This window comes from Chiroxiphia lanceolata, chromosome 2 (assembly GCF_009829145.1).
Source record: "Chiroxiphia lanceolata isolate bChiLan1 chromosome 2, bChiLan1.pri, whole genome shotgun sequence".
Lineage (NCBI taxonomy): Eukaryota > Metazoa > Chordata > Aves > Passeriformes > Pipridae > Chiroxiphia > Chiroxiphia lanceolata.
Window position 1 is genome coordinate 29,178,751 of NC_045638.1, and position 18,699 is coordinate 29,197,449.

General features: G+C 39.9%; 1 protein-coding gene and 1 long non-coding RNA gene across 3 annotated transcripts in view; one reads left to right on the forward strand and one right to left on the reverse strand.

Moving 5' to 3' along the window:
- Positions 1–2,948, reverse strand: part of MRPS9 (mitochondrial ribosomal protein S9) — a 33,352-nt gene extending 30,404 nt beyond the window's left edge. The window contains exon 1 of one of the 2 annotated variants that reach the window (XM_032679434.1): positions 2,857–2,948. In XM_032679434.1, coding sequence (XP_032535325.1) covers positions 2,857–2,946 — 90 coding nt within the window. In that variant the 5' untranslated portion in view covers positions 2,947–2,948. Of the gene's footprint in view, positions 1–1,129; positions 1,237–2,856 lie in introns of those variants that run through there. The other variant, XM_032679435.1, reaches the window with a different exon arrangement.
- On the forward strand, positions 2,944–11,888 carry LOC116782622. Its single transcript, XR_004355274.1, has 3 exons — positions 2,944–3,037; positions 9,390–10,232; positions 11,676–11,888. It is a non-coding gene; the product is annotated as an uncharacterized LOC116782622 (long non-coding RNA).
- Positions 11,889–18,699: the final 6,811 nt, after the last annotated feature.

Genomic DNA, 18,699 nt, shown 5'->3' on the forward strand with positions numbered 1-18,699 from the left:
GTGTTGCATTTCTAGTGTGTTGTTTCACAAAAATGTGTTTTAATTGCTTTACTTAAAAAAAAACATTTATATAATCTCAGACTTCAGTTGGCCTACAAACTAATTATTTGGACCAGTATCAAGTTTATGTTTCAGAAGCATTTTGCAAAACACATTAGAAAGTATCACAAGTATGCACATATGCATAAGTGATTTTATATTACTTTTTATATCAAATTTCACAAAGTATTTCATCAGAAGAAACTTGTTTTTCAAAATTAAGTCCTTTGACAGGTAACTATAAAACTGTATCTCACCCCTCCAGAAGACTTATTTTCTGTGCATGTTAGACCAAACCTACATATTAAGTTTTCTGGTACACTGGGGAAACAAAATAGCTCTAAATGTATACATATATGGCAAGTATCAGATGTGCATAATGGGGAAGAGAATTTATATCTGATTGTTTTGAGGCACAAGTTTTCAAGTAGTAACAGGCTTTTCAACTCTAGCTTAGTTAACAACTGCAAAAAAGGCTTTTCCATTTCAAGCATGCAGTTCTGAAAGACTGCCATCAAAGAAATATCTCTTTCTGATATCAGCACATATACCATCCACAGTGATTTAGATAAAGTACTCAACCTAATCAAATTCAACAGGATGTATGGCACTGTGAACTATTCTGCTGACAACAAATATTCAATTACTTCAGAATTGACTGATAGTAACTAAGCTAGACCCTTTTTTCTTTATAAATTGTACTAAATCTCTGCAGTTTGCTTATTGGAAGAGTAGAAAACTAAATCTGTTGCTCAGTCAAGGCTAAGGGAACTGGAATTACAAAGTTTCTCACCAATTTCTTCTCTCAGTGCAAGACACTTTAAAATTAAAAAAAAAAACCAAGGAATTGAAATTTTCCCCCTCCACTAAGAGAGACAAGAAGTAATGAACTAAAACTACTGTGAGGGATTTTCAGGGCAAGCACCACAAAAAAGTTTCTGAACAGTAAGGACAGATAAGTTTTTGATGTAAGAAATTGTTACAGAAGGTCAGAACAAGGATACATCAACTTACTACCCTGTCCTCAACAGCAGTCTGTATCAGAGCACAAAGGATAAACAGGCAGTGATAATTTTCCCAAGGCACTTGCCTAGTTTCCAGCAATCTGCAGTTCAGACATGCTGATATCTTGTTTTTAATGATCCTCAGTGGAATTTTCTTCTGAGTTTCTCAACTTGCTTTTTGTATTCACATAAATGCTTAATATCCTGAATATCCTCACCAAACAGTTTCACAAGTTAACTACACCCAATGGAAAGAAGAGTGTCTAAGTTTTCTGGACCCTGTCTCCCATTAGTTCCCTTCATATCCTTTGGTTCACAGACAGCTAGAAAATCTGTATATAGCTATAAGCTATCCTGTACTGATCCCATCTCTGGTGGCAAGAGGAGCAGACAAATGATCCCTCAAGGTCCCTTCCAGCCCTACCTTCTACAGTGACTCCTCCTTTGAGATCATTTCCTCATTTACAACACAAATCGTTTTCAGCTGAAACTCAGGCATGTGCCTGGCCAGGAAAACCAAGTTACTGTCATAATCATACCTTTGATATAGGATAACTAAAGCAACACAAACTATTCAAACTGAGAATGAAATTGAGCATTAGAGTATTTTCAGTCTTATTCTCTTTGTCATTCCCTCCACACCTTAAGCGCACGTACTCCTGACTGCTGCATAAAGAACTACCCACAGGGGCACCAGGCCTTCACCCCCCCAATGGGTAAAGTTAATCTAGAAGTAACCAATATAAACAGTTCAAATTGCTCCTTCCGGTATTATCTTTCATTTCCTTACTGCATGTATCTTCTGTTACTGCATAGTTTGGTTTAGTTCAGTCACGAACAGCCCTTATTATCCTAAATTACTTTGTAACTTGAAAGTGTTACCAGCAGGCCTTTTTATCTACTTGCTGGTTACTGATTAAATATATATACAGGTGTATCAAATACCCCTGCACAAACAATACTGACAGCAGCTAAGCTTTTTAATTAAATGGCAATCAGCTGAACACCGGTACCTCTCAAAACAAAGTGATCCTGTTTAATCAGAAGTTACCGCACTTGTGGAGCACATTTGTCTCTCCACTGCAGATATTCAGAGACGTGCCCTGAGCAACCTCTCTAGGGAGATGTCTCTGTCCATGCCAGGGGGGTTGGAACTAGATGGTCTTTAAGGTCCCTTCCGACCCAAACCTTTATGTGGTTCTATGACTTATTACCTACTCACATGCCGCCCGAACATCATTCACAGAATAGTTAGAATTGGAAGGGACCTATGGAGATCGCCTGGTCCAACTTCCCTGCCAAAGCAGGGTCACCTGAAGCAGGTGACACAGGAATGTGTCCAGGTGGGTTTGGAATGTCTCCAGGGAGGGAGATTCCACGACCTCCTGGGCAGCCCGCTCCAGTGCCACTCTGCCACTCTCAAGGCAAAAAAGCTCTTCCTCACGTTCAGGTGGAACTTCTTGTGTTTTAGTTTGTCATTCAAAATCATCAACCTAAAAACTGCCATCTTAAAAGTACTTCAGTGCTGCCTTCGCTCTATACACGCCTCTGTTAATTCTAGTGAGATACACATAATAAATCACGGCTTAACCACGCTGCTTCTGCTTCACATCAAGGAAAACAAGTTCAGCACTCGACACTCCCCGCCCCGGCGCTGCCGCAGCCCCGGGGGCAGAGGCAGCATCACAGTGGGGTCCAGCCGGGGCCTCCCATGCGATGTCACCGCGGCAGGGACAGCCCGGCAGGGACAGCCGGGCCGGGGACGCGAACCCGCGACCCCCGCCGACCCCTCCCGCGTGCGCCCTGCTCTCACCTGCGCGCGCGACCCCGCGCCCCACTGCCGGCACAGCCAGAACACGCGCCCCATGGCCGCCGCCATGACCGCGCCGCTCCGCCCTCCCATTGGCGGGCGGGGCCAGAGCTGCGCCTGCGCGTTGCCCCCTCGCCCACGCAGCTGGGCCGCGGCAGTGGCAAAGGGCGAGGGTTACGCGTTGGTGCTGTAAAATCGCGTCGGAGTTACTGATTTCACCCCAGCACTGTTTATTTGGATGTTTCAGGTGTTTGGGGTTTTTTCCCCATGGAAAAAAGTAATCACAGAATCAGAGAATCAGTTAGGTTGGAAAACACCTCCGAGATCATCGAGTCCAACCAATGACTGAACACCGCCGTGTCAACCAAACCATGGCACTCAGTGCCACGTCCAGTCTTTCCTTAAACACTTCCTGGGACGGTGACTCCACCACCTCCCTGGGCAGCCCATTACAATGTCTCATCACCCTTTCTGTGAAGAAATTCCTTCTAATGTTCAACCTAAACCTCTGCTGGCACTGTTGAAGACTTACGTCCTCTTGTCCTGTTGGTCGTTGCGTGGGAGAAGAGGCCAACCCCCACCTGGCTACAACCTCCTGTCAGGGACTTGTAGAGAGTGATAAGGCCACACCTGAGTCTCCTTTTCTGTAGGGGGAGAACAACCCCAGCTGCATCAGCTGCTTCTCACAGGACTTGTGCTCCAGACCTTTCACCAGCTCCATTGCCCGTCTCTGGATGACATTTAGAGATGCAGCAGTTGGTCTTGCTGAGGGGAGGTCAGTGTTATTACTGTCACCTCCCAGGGTGATGTTAATCTAGACACTGAACCTTGAGAGCCTGAGAGTGTTCCTCATTTCCCCAAGTTACATAGGATACACCCTTACAGGTGAACGGATTTTGTCAATTGTGTTTTCTACCACAGGAAAAGTGAAAATTAATTAAAAACTGAGTTTTAAAAAGTTCTACTTTAGACTTACTGGGATCTTCTTTTTAGAAGCAGTTACTATTTAGGAGGAAATTCTGGAAGTGAATCTCTGCTTTTCCAGGTTTATTTTTCTGTTTAGTTTTTCACAGTGGTCCTTGCTTCCCCCCACACAGACAAAAGTATTATTTCCCCCTGGGATATAAAAGAGGTTGTAAGAAAACTGGCCATGGGCAAGGGAAGTCATCCATGCAGGGAGGTCAAGAAGAATCTGCCTAGAAAGGTACATTTATTCTTGCAATTGCCAACTGTGAAAATGAAAATGTCAGTGGTTTCACTGACAGGGATACACTCAAATGATTGCAATGAACATTGCACCAAAGGAGAGCAGTGACGTGTCTCCTGTGCACACCTGGCCAAGCACTGGGAACTGCAGCCATGCTCTCGTTCACAACATACGTAGGGATGGCATTTGGTTACCAGCTGTTTCTCCAAAAGAGAAAAAGGGGGTTGGGTCACAGTCACAGTCCCACTGACCCATCTCCTGAAGCAACCAGCAGAGCTGAAGGGGTGGAGAATGCCAGCAATGGGTACAGCCTTTTCAAGGCCCGTGGTGAATCTCATCTGCCATCTGTCGCCCTGCAGCTTGGCTTTGTTCAGCAGCAGAGGAGCTCCTCAGTCCTCACTGCACTGAGCAATTGTTAACTCTCACCCGTCAGCTCTACTGAAACAACACGCCACTGGGTGAAGGTTTTTTATTTGCTACATGTAATTAATTGTAAATTAAATTTAAGGAGCAGAACATCTATAAAGTATCGTCCACCTGTACTTGGAAGCTAATTGATGTAAATTCAACGCCCTTGACTTCCTACATGTGTCTACTCCCATGCCCACTGTGAAAAAAATCCTGAATGCTTTTGCAGTCTGGAGCATGATTTCAAAGATATTGGGGTTCATACAGTCCAGCTGGAGGTTACAGAATTGTTCTTGCATATTGCTGAATGAAGACCTTGGTGTATGTGGAGTTCAGCAATTAAAGACAGGGGCCATGTTATGTCTCTCTTTGATCCTTACAGCTGTCAGCCCTTATAAATTAATGGCTACCCCTTCAAGGTGCAAGATTTTTGCAAAGATTTCAGGTGTATTTCCCAAGAATCCTGCTGTTGCCAAAAAGCTTACCTGGGCTTGCTTGCCCCTGGAAGACACTTGTACAGAGATGCCTGAGTGAGTAGTTTCTAGACTGATTGGGAGTGCATGTAGTTGGGATGCTTTGAGGGAAATGTATTTCTGTGGTGGCCACAGCCAGTATGTTTCAGAAAGATTCCTTCTAATGGAAGGATTGCTACTTCTGCACAAATGGCAGGAGTCTGGGTTCACCAGTTCAAAATCAGTTTTTTGCACAAACCAAAGTAGGATAAAAATGAGCAGAGGTTATTTACATGCTCAGCTACCTACACCCCATCCCTCTGTCAAAAGTTTGTTGAGACGGAGGTAGAGGGAAATGCAAGAAAGCCATGTTTAATCTACTTATTCCAGGATTAACTCCAAAGGGCTTCTTTTTCTATCTCTGCATTTAGTTGACAGACTGTAGGTGCTTACTTAATCCATGTAAACTACCCCAATACTTTGCTAAGCACTCTGAGGAACTTTAGTCACTTGTGTGGCAGGATGTCCTTTTTGAGCCCAACTCTGGAGACCTGTTCCAGTTGTGAACCTGGTTGCCCATTTCCTCATGTAGATTGCTAAAAATGGTCTATGCAATGACAGAACTGGGGACTGTTGCCTACATTACATTACCTGCTTTTGTTTTTAGACTTGGGTAATAAGGGTAAGCATATGATTTGGGATGATAAAAGCTTTGGAGTGCTGTCTTTGAGGGATGGCCTGACATTAATAAAATGATGCCTTTGTATGGGGCTTGAGGTTTCTGAAATGAAAAATCACTGAATGCAAAATGAGGAAACCAGGCTGAGCCTGTCACATGCATGGGTCAGGGGAGAGCCTGAGGGACATATCTGTAGTATGTGCAGATTCCTGAGCACAAACCTAAGGCTGAGCTTCAGTCCAAAGTTGCTGATTGCTTACATTACCATCCTACATGCAGATAGTCCTGAAGTGAGATTCAGGGCGTTCTTTTGCAGTAGATAGCATGAGTTCAGATTACTGGTATAGGTAGCATGAAAACCAGTTGGTTGAGGAAGAGGTGTCCCTGTGACAGTGATGGAGATGTGTGGCTGTCCAGCTTACTGCCTCGTGCAGTCGAAAAGAGGGCAAGAATGGCAGTACTGGGTCAGACCAAAGGTCCATTGAGCCTGATGGCTTCCCTTTGCCAGTGATAGATGCTTACAGAAAAGTATAAAGACAGGGCAGATACACAGAGATACTTCCCTGATAAAGTCTCCTGACTGGTAATGAACTGAAGACCATATCTTAGGCTTAGATATAAAAGAAACTCATGCAGGAGAAGAGGTCAGAACATGATGGAGGATGTAGCAGGATCTTCTGCCTTGCAACAGAACAAGCTAACCTGCAGCAGAGATGGTGGGACTTCATGCATCAGAAGACAAAGCAAATAGTTATAGGAGAGTTAAAACTTCACAAGATTCCCTAATCCAAATCCATTCCTGAAGAAATGCCTAAATTTTTTAAGTTTTCTCTACACATAAATAAAAGAATAGATTTGTTTAGGAATTCTGAACTAAAGTTATTCTTCTTATAAACTATTTTCTATTCTCTTTCCCATCTTAAGCTGTAAGTACTTTGGCTGAAGTTCCGGGGCACATGTGCCAAAAGGGGCATCAATCACCAGTGCTTGCCTGGGGGCTGAGTGGTTGGGTGGCAGAGTCTGAGGATGTTAAGAGTATCCGCACGCCAAGAACATTTCTCAGGGCCTAACCAGGAGCACTTTCTGGATTTTCTTTAGACCCAGGGAAGTTTAGGAACACCCAGGTCCAGCGTTGAACAAAAAATTGGAATTCTTGGCTGGGGAGAGCACTGGAGAAGGATGGCTTGACAGAAAGCTTTGTGTTTCAGAAGCTGATCAGTATGTGTTAGAAAAAAAACCCAAAATGCATGTTAAAAATGCAGACAATTCAGCAGTATTTTAACTCTGTTCCAGTTAAGTAATTTCCGGATATTTTATGACATGTGTGTGCTTTTTGACACAGAAATTGTTTTGCATTGATCTTCTTCATCACTATTGAAAGGCTTGAGGCTGATATATCCAGAAGTCATGTTTTCTTTAATGCAAACACATAAATTCTACTTTAAAAGGCTAATAATAAGAACAACTATTTCATTGCACCTACCTTTCTTCAAATGTGGAACGAACACACTTCATTTCATAGACTGCATACACCAGCTACCTAAGGGTTGTCAATTATGTTACACTATAAAAGGCACAGCACTTAGGGGGCTGTCAATCAAGTCTGTTGTGAGAGAGATTTCAAGAATCATTATTCCAACACTATTTATCAAATATAAAAATAAAGAAAATTTACATAACAACAATACAGAGGCATCATATTTTGTTTTATAGTGAAAGTGGTTTGTGTTGAGCAAAAAATTAGTAAAGGTGAATCAAAAATAGCCAGAGATCTTTGCTTGTAAAGCAGTGCCTTCTGTTTTGTTCTTTACCACAGCTTTCCTTCTCCTTGAAAGAAGGTGTTACAGAGATTTTCACAGTATTATGGATCACATCTCTTTCATCTTTTCTTCACAGTCTGAGAGTTGCTAGTTTATTGGGTTTTTTCCCCCACCACAGCTTATGGGTATCATTGAGCACTGGAAGGCATTTTGGGGAACATTCTTTTCTGCGGTATTATGTTCCAACTCTGCCATAATTTATGTGCTTGAGTAGACCCCACTGAATTTCTAACCGGTTTTCGGAAAGAAAGAATACTTGTATGGATGTAATTTGGAGGCATCTGAAGATAGTTTTATACCACATGAATGCAAGAATCAGCCCAAAGAAATCCAAATGTAGTGTCTGGACCTATTTTTAGTTGGCAAGTGCTTTTAGAGTATGTAATGTGTCTTTGTCATTTGTCTACCATACACTTTGCCTCCATATGTTTATCACTGTTGCTATTGCTGATTCAGTATTTCAATAATAGAATCATTTGGAGCTGTTCTTTAGACTAGGGTTTGCATCAGACTTTTTTGGTCTTTGTATAATTAAACTAATGTAATTACTGATCCTAGCAGCATCTTTGAGTCAGAGCTGGCATTATATCTAGAAATTGTGCCTATACTTCTAAATAAAAGAGGCCTAAGGACTGGCCTAGAGACAGTGACCTTGATCGAGTCACGTCAGCACTGATTAGGGAACAGCCTCCCTTCCCTGAAAACAGCCCAAAATAGAACTAGAAATGCAAATAGACACAGAGAAGTAGAAGTTTTATCCCTTCATCATGCAGAAGGAAATTTATTGCTATTCCCATTTCTGAACCTGTTCAGATTTATAAACTTTTCATTACTGATTATTCTAAGGGCTGGATACATGCATATATTCGGTAAATAGGTGAAAACAATAATTTTTCAAATTGTATATGCTTCCCAAGGTTCATTTATAGCAAGGGAGTAAACACTGTAAGTCCTGTCTGCCTCACCAGATAACCAGAAAATACATCTCAGAGCATGCCCTCCTGGGACAACACCAGGGATTTGCCATTGTACAGTTTATGGATGCTGCTGGAGGTTGTGAACTCTGTCCGTATGTTTGTCAGACTGCAAGCTCCGTTTTGTTTTTAAGGCTGGCATGCACCTTCCTGTGGCCTCATGCCTTTCCTGCTGGATTAAAATTCATGCAGGGTGCATGTGGTCAATGACTAAGCACTGTCCCATTGAGCGCTGTGGTTCCAGGCACTCAGTTAATGCTGCTGAGAAGACCAGGTTGTTGAGGACATGGGCACCTTGGCCACAAACTAGTCTGAGAGGAGACTGCATTTACCTTCTGAGAGCTGGATGGGAGCTGAAAAGTTAGAGAATGAAAGTGATCCTCTCGATGTCTTGGGAGCTCAGGAAATGGCAGATCCAGCACCTTGCACTTTTCCGTGCTCCTTTGGAGATGCTCTAAAAAGGACAAGGTGGTTATTCAGAATTAAACTTCTTCTCCCCTCGAAATGAAAATAATGACCAAAATACCAGCCAATTCAGAGCTGAAAAGGAAGTTTTAACTTTAACAGGCTTTGAACCAGTCTCTGAAAGAATGAAGTACAAGAAATTATGACTTAAACGATTTCAGGTTTTAAAACATCCGCAGCAACGGAAGCTTCTGAGTCATCAGGGCTTGTACAGAAGGTCTAAAGAAATACATGCACTGCATCTTTACCAGAAATAACAAGGAAAGAGAATGACAAATTGGATCTGGATTAAGAGAAAAAAAAAGCACGAAGCACTGCTTTTACTTTCTGGCCATTATATTCAAATAACAAAGAAAATAATTTGCAGTTTTCTGCTGTAGAACACTTTACAGGATTCATGTGCCTGTATTGAATCTGTGTCAAGGCTATAAAGTGTCCAGCAAAACCACACATCTAATATACTACAGATGTCTTACCCAGATGTTCTGAGGAAAGAATTGATCATTCTTTTTGTCTTCTCTCTTACTACAGCAATGAGGCAATACCTAAGGTTTACCCTGTGGGTGCCAGTACTGAAGACTTAGTCAGCATGACACCTGGAAGTTATTCTGCTGGACAAGTAGAAGAGCTTAGTCCACAATAATCTTGTGTGGGTGTGGTTGGAGAGGGAAGTAAGCGTGGGAAGCTTCTTTAGCATTCATGCATCAGTGCAAGAGCTAATCCAAATGCAGAAATAGTACTCTGCTCTTGGAGAACTAAGCTTGCACCTGGAATATAGTTTTGCTTACAAGTGTTTTATGTCTGCCTGGAGAACCTGTCAACCACTGACCGCTTTGAGCCAAGTTCCAACTGCAGGAAATAATCCTGAGGAGAAGAGTAGGAAGCATTTTTGAACACTTTCTCTTCTCAACTTGACCTGCAGGTAGAAAGGCAGTCTCCGTTTTGACATGTCTTGCTCTGCCATCTTCAACCACCAAAGAAAGCACTTAAGAGGGCAAATGATGCAGTCTGGAGCTAACTCGTGAAATAGCACATGTAATTAAGATTATTATAAGTGTCAGTAGAAACTGTCTGAATCATCACCTCCTTACATGTGAGAATCTAATACTGCATGTCAGCCTAAATCTAAACATCTGCAGCAAGCAACTGTATTTCTCGGATTATGATAATTCAAAATGGGAGGCGAAACAGGGGAGAAAGTTTGCAGACTTTCAGGCGGAAAAGAGAAGGAATCTCCAACTTCTGTGAGCACAGTCACAAACTGACTGATTTACTTACTTACTGATGTCATAAGTCATGTGTCATTTATAATGTGCTGCCACAATCCAGCTGGACACGGTTGGCTGGCAGCAAATTATCCTGAACCTTGCAAAGGTAAGTAGGCTCCAGCATATTTTAAAGATGTCAGACATTTTGTCTCTCCGGCCAAGCCTTCTCAGTCATTCATAAAGTTACATGGAAAGGTCAATCTATACTTAGATATACAATATGATTTAACCAGATTACATTATTTCCATTTGCTTAAAAAAAAAAAAAAAGCAAAATGCATAAGCTTGTAAAATATCTTTTGGGAGAGGACTTCACTGTCTCCTGGGATGTGATTGCTAGTTTTACTTTCTTCTGGATACATTAAAAAAAGTTAATGAAACAGGATTTTCAGTAAGAGTTTCTGTTGAAATCTAGAGATTCTGAGCAAATATGAAAAAAAAATACATTTTTTAATGCAATAAGCCTTCAGGAAAAAAGTCTTTTTCAAAATGGAGTTGTCAGGGAAAATGTGATACTATTCAAAATAAAAACTACAGTTTCAAACACTAAAAGAAAAAGGGGAGAGGAGTCAACTACCTGTAACTCTTCTGTTACATAAAATTAAATGAGAAATTACGTGGTAAAGCATACTGAGGTTAGTGTTCACATTTTAAATACTTTATTGGAGACTGCAAATAGTTGGTCTTGCAATGAGGAACAGGCTTAGGGAAACAAAATTTTTTTTTCTTTTTCTGTTTAAAATTTTCTGCAAATGATGTGTAGTTTAATTGTTACTTTAAATTGTTTATTTAGGTATATTGAAAGAGGTTTTAAGCACCTTCTAATTATTTTGAGACTGTTCACAAACACACAATGGTCTTCAGATTTTGTCTCAGATTAATGCAAATATTTGATGTACAAAATCGGAATTGTTTGACATTCTTAAGAAAAGTCAAATTTTTGTCTTCTCATGTTCATATTGGAAATTAGATGATAAATATTTTGCTTCTTCACTCCAGTATTAGAACAAATGTAGCAAGATGAATTAACATATCTGAGTGAGTCTTCTCCTTTCAAATATTAGGGGACTTTTCCAAATTCTTAAATCTTCTCTGTAATATTCAGTAGATCTCTCAGTTAAGGTTTAGTTCTAGATGATGCTGGTTTTTCGCTGATAGAATACACAGAACAGCTTATCACTCTCACTGAGTAATGGCACTGCTGTTACTGTTAGGGAATATGGTATTCAGAAAAATGTAAAATTTAGGAATCTTCAGAAGTTAAGATCAGTGAAGAAAATTAATGGAAATGTAGAGTGGATGATTATAAGAAAATTGAATGTAAATAGCACTGCATTTTTTGAACCTGGACATATTTGTGAAAATGGGAGGATTCCATTCTCCTGAGCCAAGACCAGGATTGTGCTGCTGTGTTTCTTTAAAGAACTTCTTATCTGATGAACAAAGTTATTGCCATTAATGACACACTATTCAATACCATTCACCACAAGAAGAGATTTTAAAACCAGGTCCTAAGCATTTCCGTGATCAATTAATGGATTTTTTTCAGGCCACAGACCTCCAGCTTGAGGTAGAAGATGGCAGCTCCACCACGATGAGGGACCTCCTCAGGAGCCCTGGAGATCGCCCTTTTCCCCCATGACTGATGCCTGCTTGGCCAGCAGAGATTCATCAGGTGCTTTGTCAGGATGGCAAGCACAGTAGTGATTAAATGTTAAATCCTAACTACGTTTTGTGGGTGCTATCAATAAATAGTTGATTTACAATATGAAGTTATGTATATGCTGCTTGCAGCCTTTTTGAACCCGGCTAAAGATGTCTGAACAAGCTGACCCAAAAGAGGAGCTGTAAAAGAGAGTGTGCAGGGAAGTATCTTCTTTTTACTTAAAAATATGCTCATTGCACCAGACTATATAGTGTTCGTTTACGCTAAAACAAATAAGATCATATCCATAAATCAATGAAAAGAATTAAAAGAATAATTAATATTCCCTCTTTTGTACCTATTCTGCGCTTCCTTCATAATTTGTAGCAGATGGAAGCCAAATGTTTTCAAAGAATCGGAACCAATTTTATAAAAAGATGGCTCATCTTTTCCAAATAACTTCTCCTTAGACTGCCAGTTGTACTTAGGATTTTAATCTATAAAAACGTTACTGTTGGAATATGATAATATTTTTAGTAGCTCCAAGTGAATTCACATTCTTGAGCCTTCCTCCATATTCCATATCTGAAGATTCCTCCTTTTCACACCACTATCTCATTGTTTTACATGCCTTTAGAAAAATCTAGAAACCTTTGTGCCACAGCAATATTCTCATTCTCTGCTAACAAGCTGTTGTCGTTTTATTTGTGGTAGATTTTCTTGGTTTAGAACAAAATCTGGTTTTTAAATTTATTTTATTGCATGGGCATATATAGTACATTATGAGTAATCCTGCCACAAATCAGTAGAGATGTCTGTCTTTTTTCTTCCTTAAGAATTAAAGAATTTCTAAGTCAATATTTAAAGAAATAGAAGTGAAGATATGGAAAGAAAATAAACAGAACTGAGTAAAGTAGAACAGAAAATGATGTTGACGAAATATGCTTTCTCTTAAGTGACAATTCCAAATATGCATTTAAGAGTAAAAATAAACAGATGATGGTGGTGGGACAGAAGCCTGTAGCAGAAAGTAAGCTATAGTGTGTGTCCAAAACACATAAATAAACAAGACTGAGAATGAAAACTCTTATTCAGAAATGCACAGAAACAATTTCTTAGGTACATCCTTAGGTTGCTTAAACAAGGATTTGAAGCATCTAATATCAAAAGTACAAAATACAGATGAAAAATGCAATTCAACGTTTCAAGTGGTAAGATTATCTTAGAATTTCTAACTGTGATCTATCCTGATCTTTCCTCAAGTAAATGTCTAGAAAAACTTCTGAAGAAAACAGAGGAGAATAAGTATATTCACAAAGTGAATTTCTGTGATAACTCATCTGGCAAGTAGACTACCACTGCAGAGGAACCATTCTTTCTTAGAAAGCATCTAATGCATTACTATTGCTGGGAGGAGACCTGGTATGTCAGTGCTGTTGTAACAGAGACAGCTCCTGCTTCTTAAAGATAAGTGGACAAAATCACACAAGTTGATTGAATGTCTCTATAGACTTTTGTTTGAGAAGTTTTTATACATGTAAGCTCCAAAAGAAAAGTTCACAAACTAGCCTGTTATGATGATTTCATAATGGGAGTTTTTCTAATTGAGTACACAGTTTTTGAATGGTTGCCATAATGAAGGAATGGTTTATAGTAAGTGGTTTTGAAACAAACAAATACTTTCTCTTATTTTGGTAACAGGGAAGAATGGCTAGTGTTAGTGCAATTCCATGTTGAAAGTACAAAAAAAGTGTGCAAAGTTAGGAAGTAGGTGATGCTACTGTTAAGTTGTGAAGGAGGGCACATCATGTGTACTTTACACTTCACATTTTATGATGGCAGAAGTTAAATGCATGATATAAAATTGCAGTAGCTGAACTATATGATAATTATGATAATTGGGGACATTTCTCTCCAGGGAGTGAGCTCTAATAGTTAAGAAGTGACTTGATGTTAAAATAAAAATCTCACTATGCAATGATTAATTAAATAAAAGGTAACCAGGAGGTTTATTGCATAGTAGCAAGGGGCATGATTTGTACTTTCTATGGGCCACAGTATGTATTTATTAAAAACCATATCTCTGTTTATTGGAAGTTAAGACTGCAGTAGGACATACCCTTTCATCTGAAAATTATGACTGTGGAAATGAACAGCTAAGTGGGAAGATGTATAACCCTTTTCATTTTCATATTGCCTATAACAGCAGCAATCCCGTGCTCCATGGTGCTTCCATTTGCATTTCTGATAGCCACGGAAAGCAATAATTGCCTCACTTGCATCAACAAATGTAACTCAGGCTAACAGCATCACCCATGGACAAGGTGTTGCTCTCCAGAGGCATGTCAGAGAGTGCCCTGGAGTTCTGAGGGTGGATGAAGTGGTCTGAGTCATCATCCACTCTCTCAGTGTCTCCAGACCTTTGAAGAATGTCTCACATCTGGTCCTGAATTTGTGGAGAGGCCAAGTATGTCTTCAGTTGGCAGGCACTTGGACTATGTTTGGTGGTAAGCAAAGCATCCTGGGGCCCTGTTCTGGCACTGAGGCCAACTGTCACAGAGTGAGTTTCAACTACACTGATAAAGCTCTTACCCTTCAGCAAAGAGCATCCACATCCACACTGCCTGCTGGAAGTGCTACCAGGGTGGTACTAATTCTTCAACTATGTTTGGCAAAGTCCTATATGGCACAGACCAAAGCTGTGCCTTGTACTATTCCAACTATTCTGAACTATTCTAACTGTAATTTTAAAGTATAGCTGGTGGACTTCCCCTGCCCAGGAACTTTCTCTGACTCTATTTAACTTATTAGTATATGACTCTAGAGACTGGCTCAGTAAGAGAGTACCAAGAATCGCATAGACATAGGCCAAGGAGTCTGACTTCTATGCCCCAGCTTCAGGATATATAGGAGAAAACCTCTACTGATTTTAAGATTCCCTTTCATGATGACACTGAGGTCCCTGTGTACAGGTATGGCCTCTGCTGGGAGATTTTCTCCTCATGCTGCAGGCTGGGTAGCCTGGGCTTAGAAGGGGATGACTGTCTCACTCAAAGTGCTGACATGGTTAATGCTAGATAAGGTAGCATTTTCCCTGATCTCCGGGGAGCTCAGTGGGACCATACAATTCCTGAGCTCATCCTATTCAGATGAGATCCAAGTTAATTTCTCAGGATACATCTATGAGACACTTTGGCTCTTGGGCTCAATCCTTTTATCAGTATATTGTAAGCAGAGTACTATAGACTTAAAATTAGATCAATTAAGCTGTTTCTCCTTAGGAACCTATGTTTTTTGATCCATACTGAGCCACCTTAGGTAGCAGGTCAGAGTGTTTTCCTCATAACCTTTGGGCTGAGAATACTGCTATAGTTTTTAGGTTCTGGATTTATTAGGTGATGTTTAGAGTTAAAATGTGTCTTTTTCAGAGCCTTGTTGTCAGACTTAGTAGAACAACTAGCTTTTGAAATCTCTAAGGACAGGTTCAAACAAAAATAGCCTGGACAAACCAATTGCTACAGGGAATGGTTTCCAAATTTGGGGTGACTCCTCTGAAATTCACCCCCTGCAAAACTCCTCCTTTTTAAAGCAGAGACATCTAGCACAAGTCCCTCTGCCTATTTTGGTTGATGCAGTGTGACACAAGGCAAGCAGTTTAAGAACTGAGGCAATTGATCCGATGTGCACAGGCTGACACTGAAAAAGAAGACCCAAGTGTTTTTATTCTGCAATCATGTTCTTAATTGACTCATCAAAGTTATTTTTGTTGTATTAAGTTAGAGGAATATGATGATGACATAGTGATGAAGCCCATTTCTCCTAAGCAGCCTACCCGTGATATTTGTTTGTTGTCTTTGTAAGTACATTCCATTAATGGCATATATTTTTACTGTGTCGATGATACAATGTTAGAAGCTGCTTTCCACACAGTTTATTCTGAGATTGTATACCATAACCTTGCTTACTTTGATATGAATACTACTTGATCTTACAGTGGCAGAGAGATAGTTATCTCAACAGGATAGTAAAAGAGCTGATTATTTCCTAAAGCACCTCTTTAAATCAGGAATCCTCACAATAAAATGCCTTTTATGAATCCTTTTAATATTAGAGCATTCAACAGTTAATCACCTTCAAAAAGAGTAGGTACTGTGGTAAATGGGGGAAATATCCTTCGTCTTTCCACTGGTACTTCATCCTTATTTGAGATTTAAATGAGCTTTGGTTTAGTATTTTTAAATGCCTTCATTTAATAACTAATTCAAAAAGGGCTTTTTAGCAAAGTTGAGTAGAAAATAAGAATGCTGAAAGCCTCCTCTCAGTCTAGACTGCTATTTTTTGTGTATGGAGGCAAAACATTTGATGTCATTCCTGAATAATGTTCAGCAATGTTTTATCCATCAGAGTTATCCAAATACAAGCAAAGGGCAACTCCATATTTCAGTGACCTGACTAGTCCCTTTGTTGGATGGCCAGCTCCACTTAGCTGCAGATGGCCATATGATATAAAAGTATAAGACATCGCAAAAAGAGGTGATGTAAGCTCTGGAATCTGTTTTTGCAGTCTGTGCTCATATTTGCTACTACACACATGATCTTGTTCTCACTAGAAAAGTTCCAAAAGTTTACATCAATTAATTTTATTTGATCTATGTAAACCAGAAAAAAATCTCTGAAGCTGACACTTTGAATCCAGTTCAAACTTGTTTAGCTTAACTTTTCTTAATTAGAGACCTAAGTGAAAACAAAGCAAGAGTAAAATCACTTCCTCTGCACCACTGATGGATGTGTCTTACATGCATTATCCGTGCTTGAATTACTCTGTTTGTATAAGCTCCGCTTCCATGAAAGCAACCACACCGTGAAATAACACTAGAGTTTGTTTTGTCCACGCTATGTTTGTATGTAACGCTAACAGTTCTGGATGGGCATCCTATGGATTTCTTTACTGGAGCAAGCTGCAAAACAAAACAAAACAAAACATTCCCAGTTAATTGTTTATAAGAAAAGGCTGACCTCTTTAGATGAGCAGAAGGCACTGAAGGACTGTATACCCTTGAAATTTTCCCATGGAGCAAACATATGTCCCTGCTACAGGGAGATCAATTATTAGACTGTATCCATTAGCGGGCCAGCTAGTTAGCACTACAGGATTCACCACGATAGAGTTAAGATCCTATGTATGAGTTAAACTTGGACAACATTTAAGCTAAAGTTACCTTTGCAGAGATGCTCTTGCATTTGGGATTTGCACTGCTGCACAGCAAGGCGCAGATCTAGTCTAGCAAGATCCCTTATATTGCTCAGATCTGCTTAGTGACAATAATATGTCTGATTCGGGATGAGCTCGCCTGGGTGGCTGTGTCTGCGTGTGCTTTTGAGGTCGAGTGCCTTCTCGGAGTGATAGTCTGCGTATTTTCCTGAGCCTTGTTCTGTGATATATCCCATTCTACCTATGCTCTGACATACGTATAAAACTTAGTCATTACACTAAAGATGTATCTTCTTTGCTCCAAAGTTAAAAAATAAGAAAAAGGTAACAGTTTTCAGGACAGGTTAGTGAGACTGGCGGTTCACTGTTGAGGGAAATTGAAAATACTAACCAGCCTTTGCAAATAAGAAAAATCTATGTTTGAGAGTCTAAATACATATTTACTCACTTAAATGAATGGCCTGAGTTTTGGAGGTGCTGAGTTGATCCAAACTCTAAATGTTTTTCATCCTCAAAAATCCGTCCAATTGCTTTCATGTCTCTCTGTGGAATGTAGTCACCCAAGTTTGACAGTTTTGGCTCTAAGGTTTAACTTGACTGAAAACAAACTGGCTTCAAAACTGTAGGGGAGGTTAGCAGCAGCTGCTCAAACCTATGTATCCAAGAAAGTAAATCTTAAAATGTCAAATGGATTTCTTCTCATGAATTCAACCGGCAATAAACAGGAACAGAGACATACTAGGAAAGGTAAAACGAGATCTCAGTCTTCTGTTTCTTGCTTAGATGATGCTTCTGAGCAACCCTGCCGAGGGTCAGGGGCCCAGGTGGACTGCTGTACAGGAACCTGAGGCTTGTAATTTTCATAACAACATCTATGGTTTAGAGACTGCTCTCTTCAGTTCTCAGTGGAGGAACTCTGAGCTGGCACAATGATAAACTCTGTGTCATCCCTCTTCAAAATAAATGAAAAATCTTGCAGGAAACAAGAGCTGCCCAGGCTGTGGCAGACTTCTAGGAAACTACTGTAAGATGTTTACAATGCATTGTGCATCTGAGGATAAAATGAGATTCAAGGTAGATAGATAAAGGTAGTAAGGAAGGTTTTCAGTTGAATTTAGTACTGCTGAAACTCAAAAGCTGAGACCAGAATTAGTGAACCCTTTGGATTTAAGTATTTGAAATTCTAGCATAAAATTATCTTTCAGTAATGGAAAAAATAGAAATTAATATTGAAATGATTCTGCATTCAGGAAGTGCAAATCTGTCTTCAAGTTCATTTAGCAAAGTGACATTTAAATTACTATGAAGAATTGTGTGCGCTATATGTTATTTGTAATTTCATAAAATGTTGGGATGAGATTGTCCTGGGATCAGCATATGATTAAACTGATTATATACCTTATATACATGGTATGCTTCTTATTCAGTCACAATCAAAATACAATCTACTTTTATTAATATAATAATTTAGATGTCATAACTGAAATCTCAGTTAAATATTTTTTAATTTCTATTCACAGCCTTTTATTCTCTATTAACACACTCATTCCTCTCACCTAAAAAAAGATTCTACTTTTCCCATCACCACGATAGCTGACATCTGCTAGAATGACCCCTTGCCCCTAACAGCAAAGCACTGCTACGTAGAAATGGACGACAGACAGATGCTCTTCTCCTCATTCTAAAGAACTTTAAAAATATGGATGGGTGCAGAAG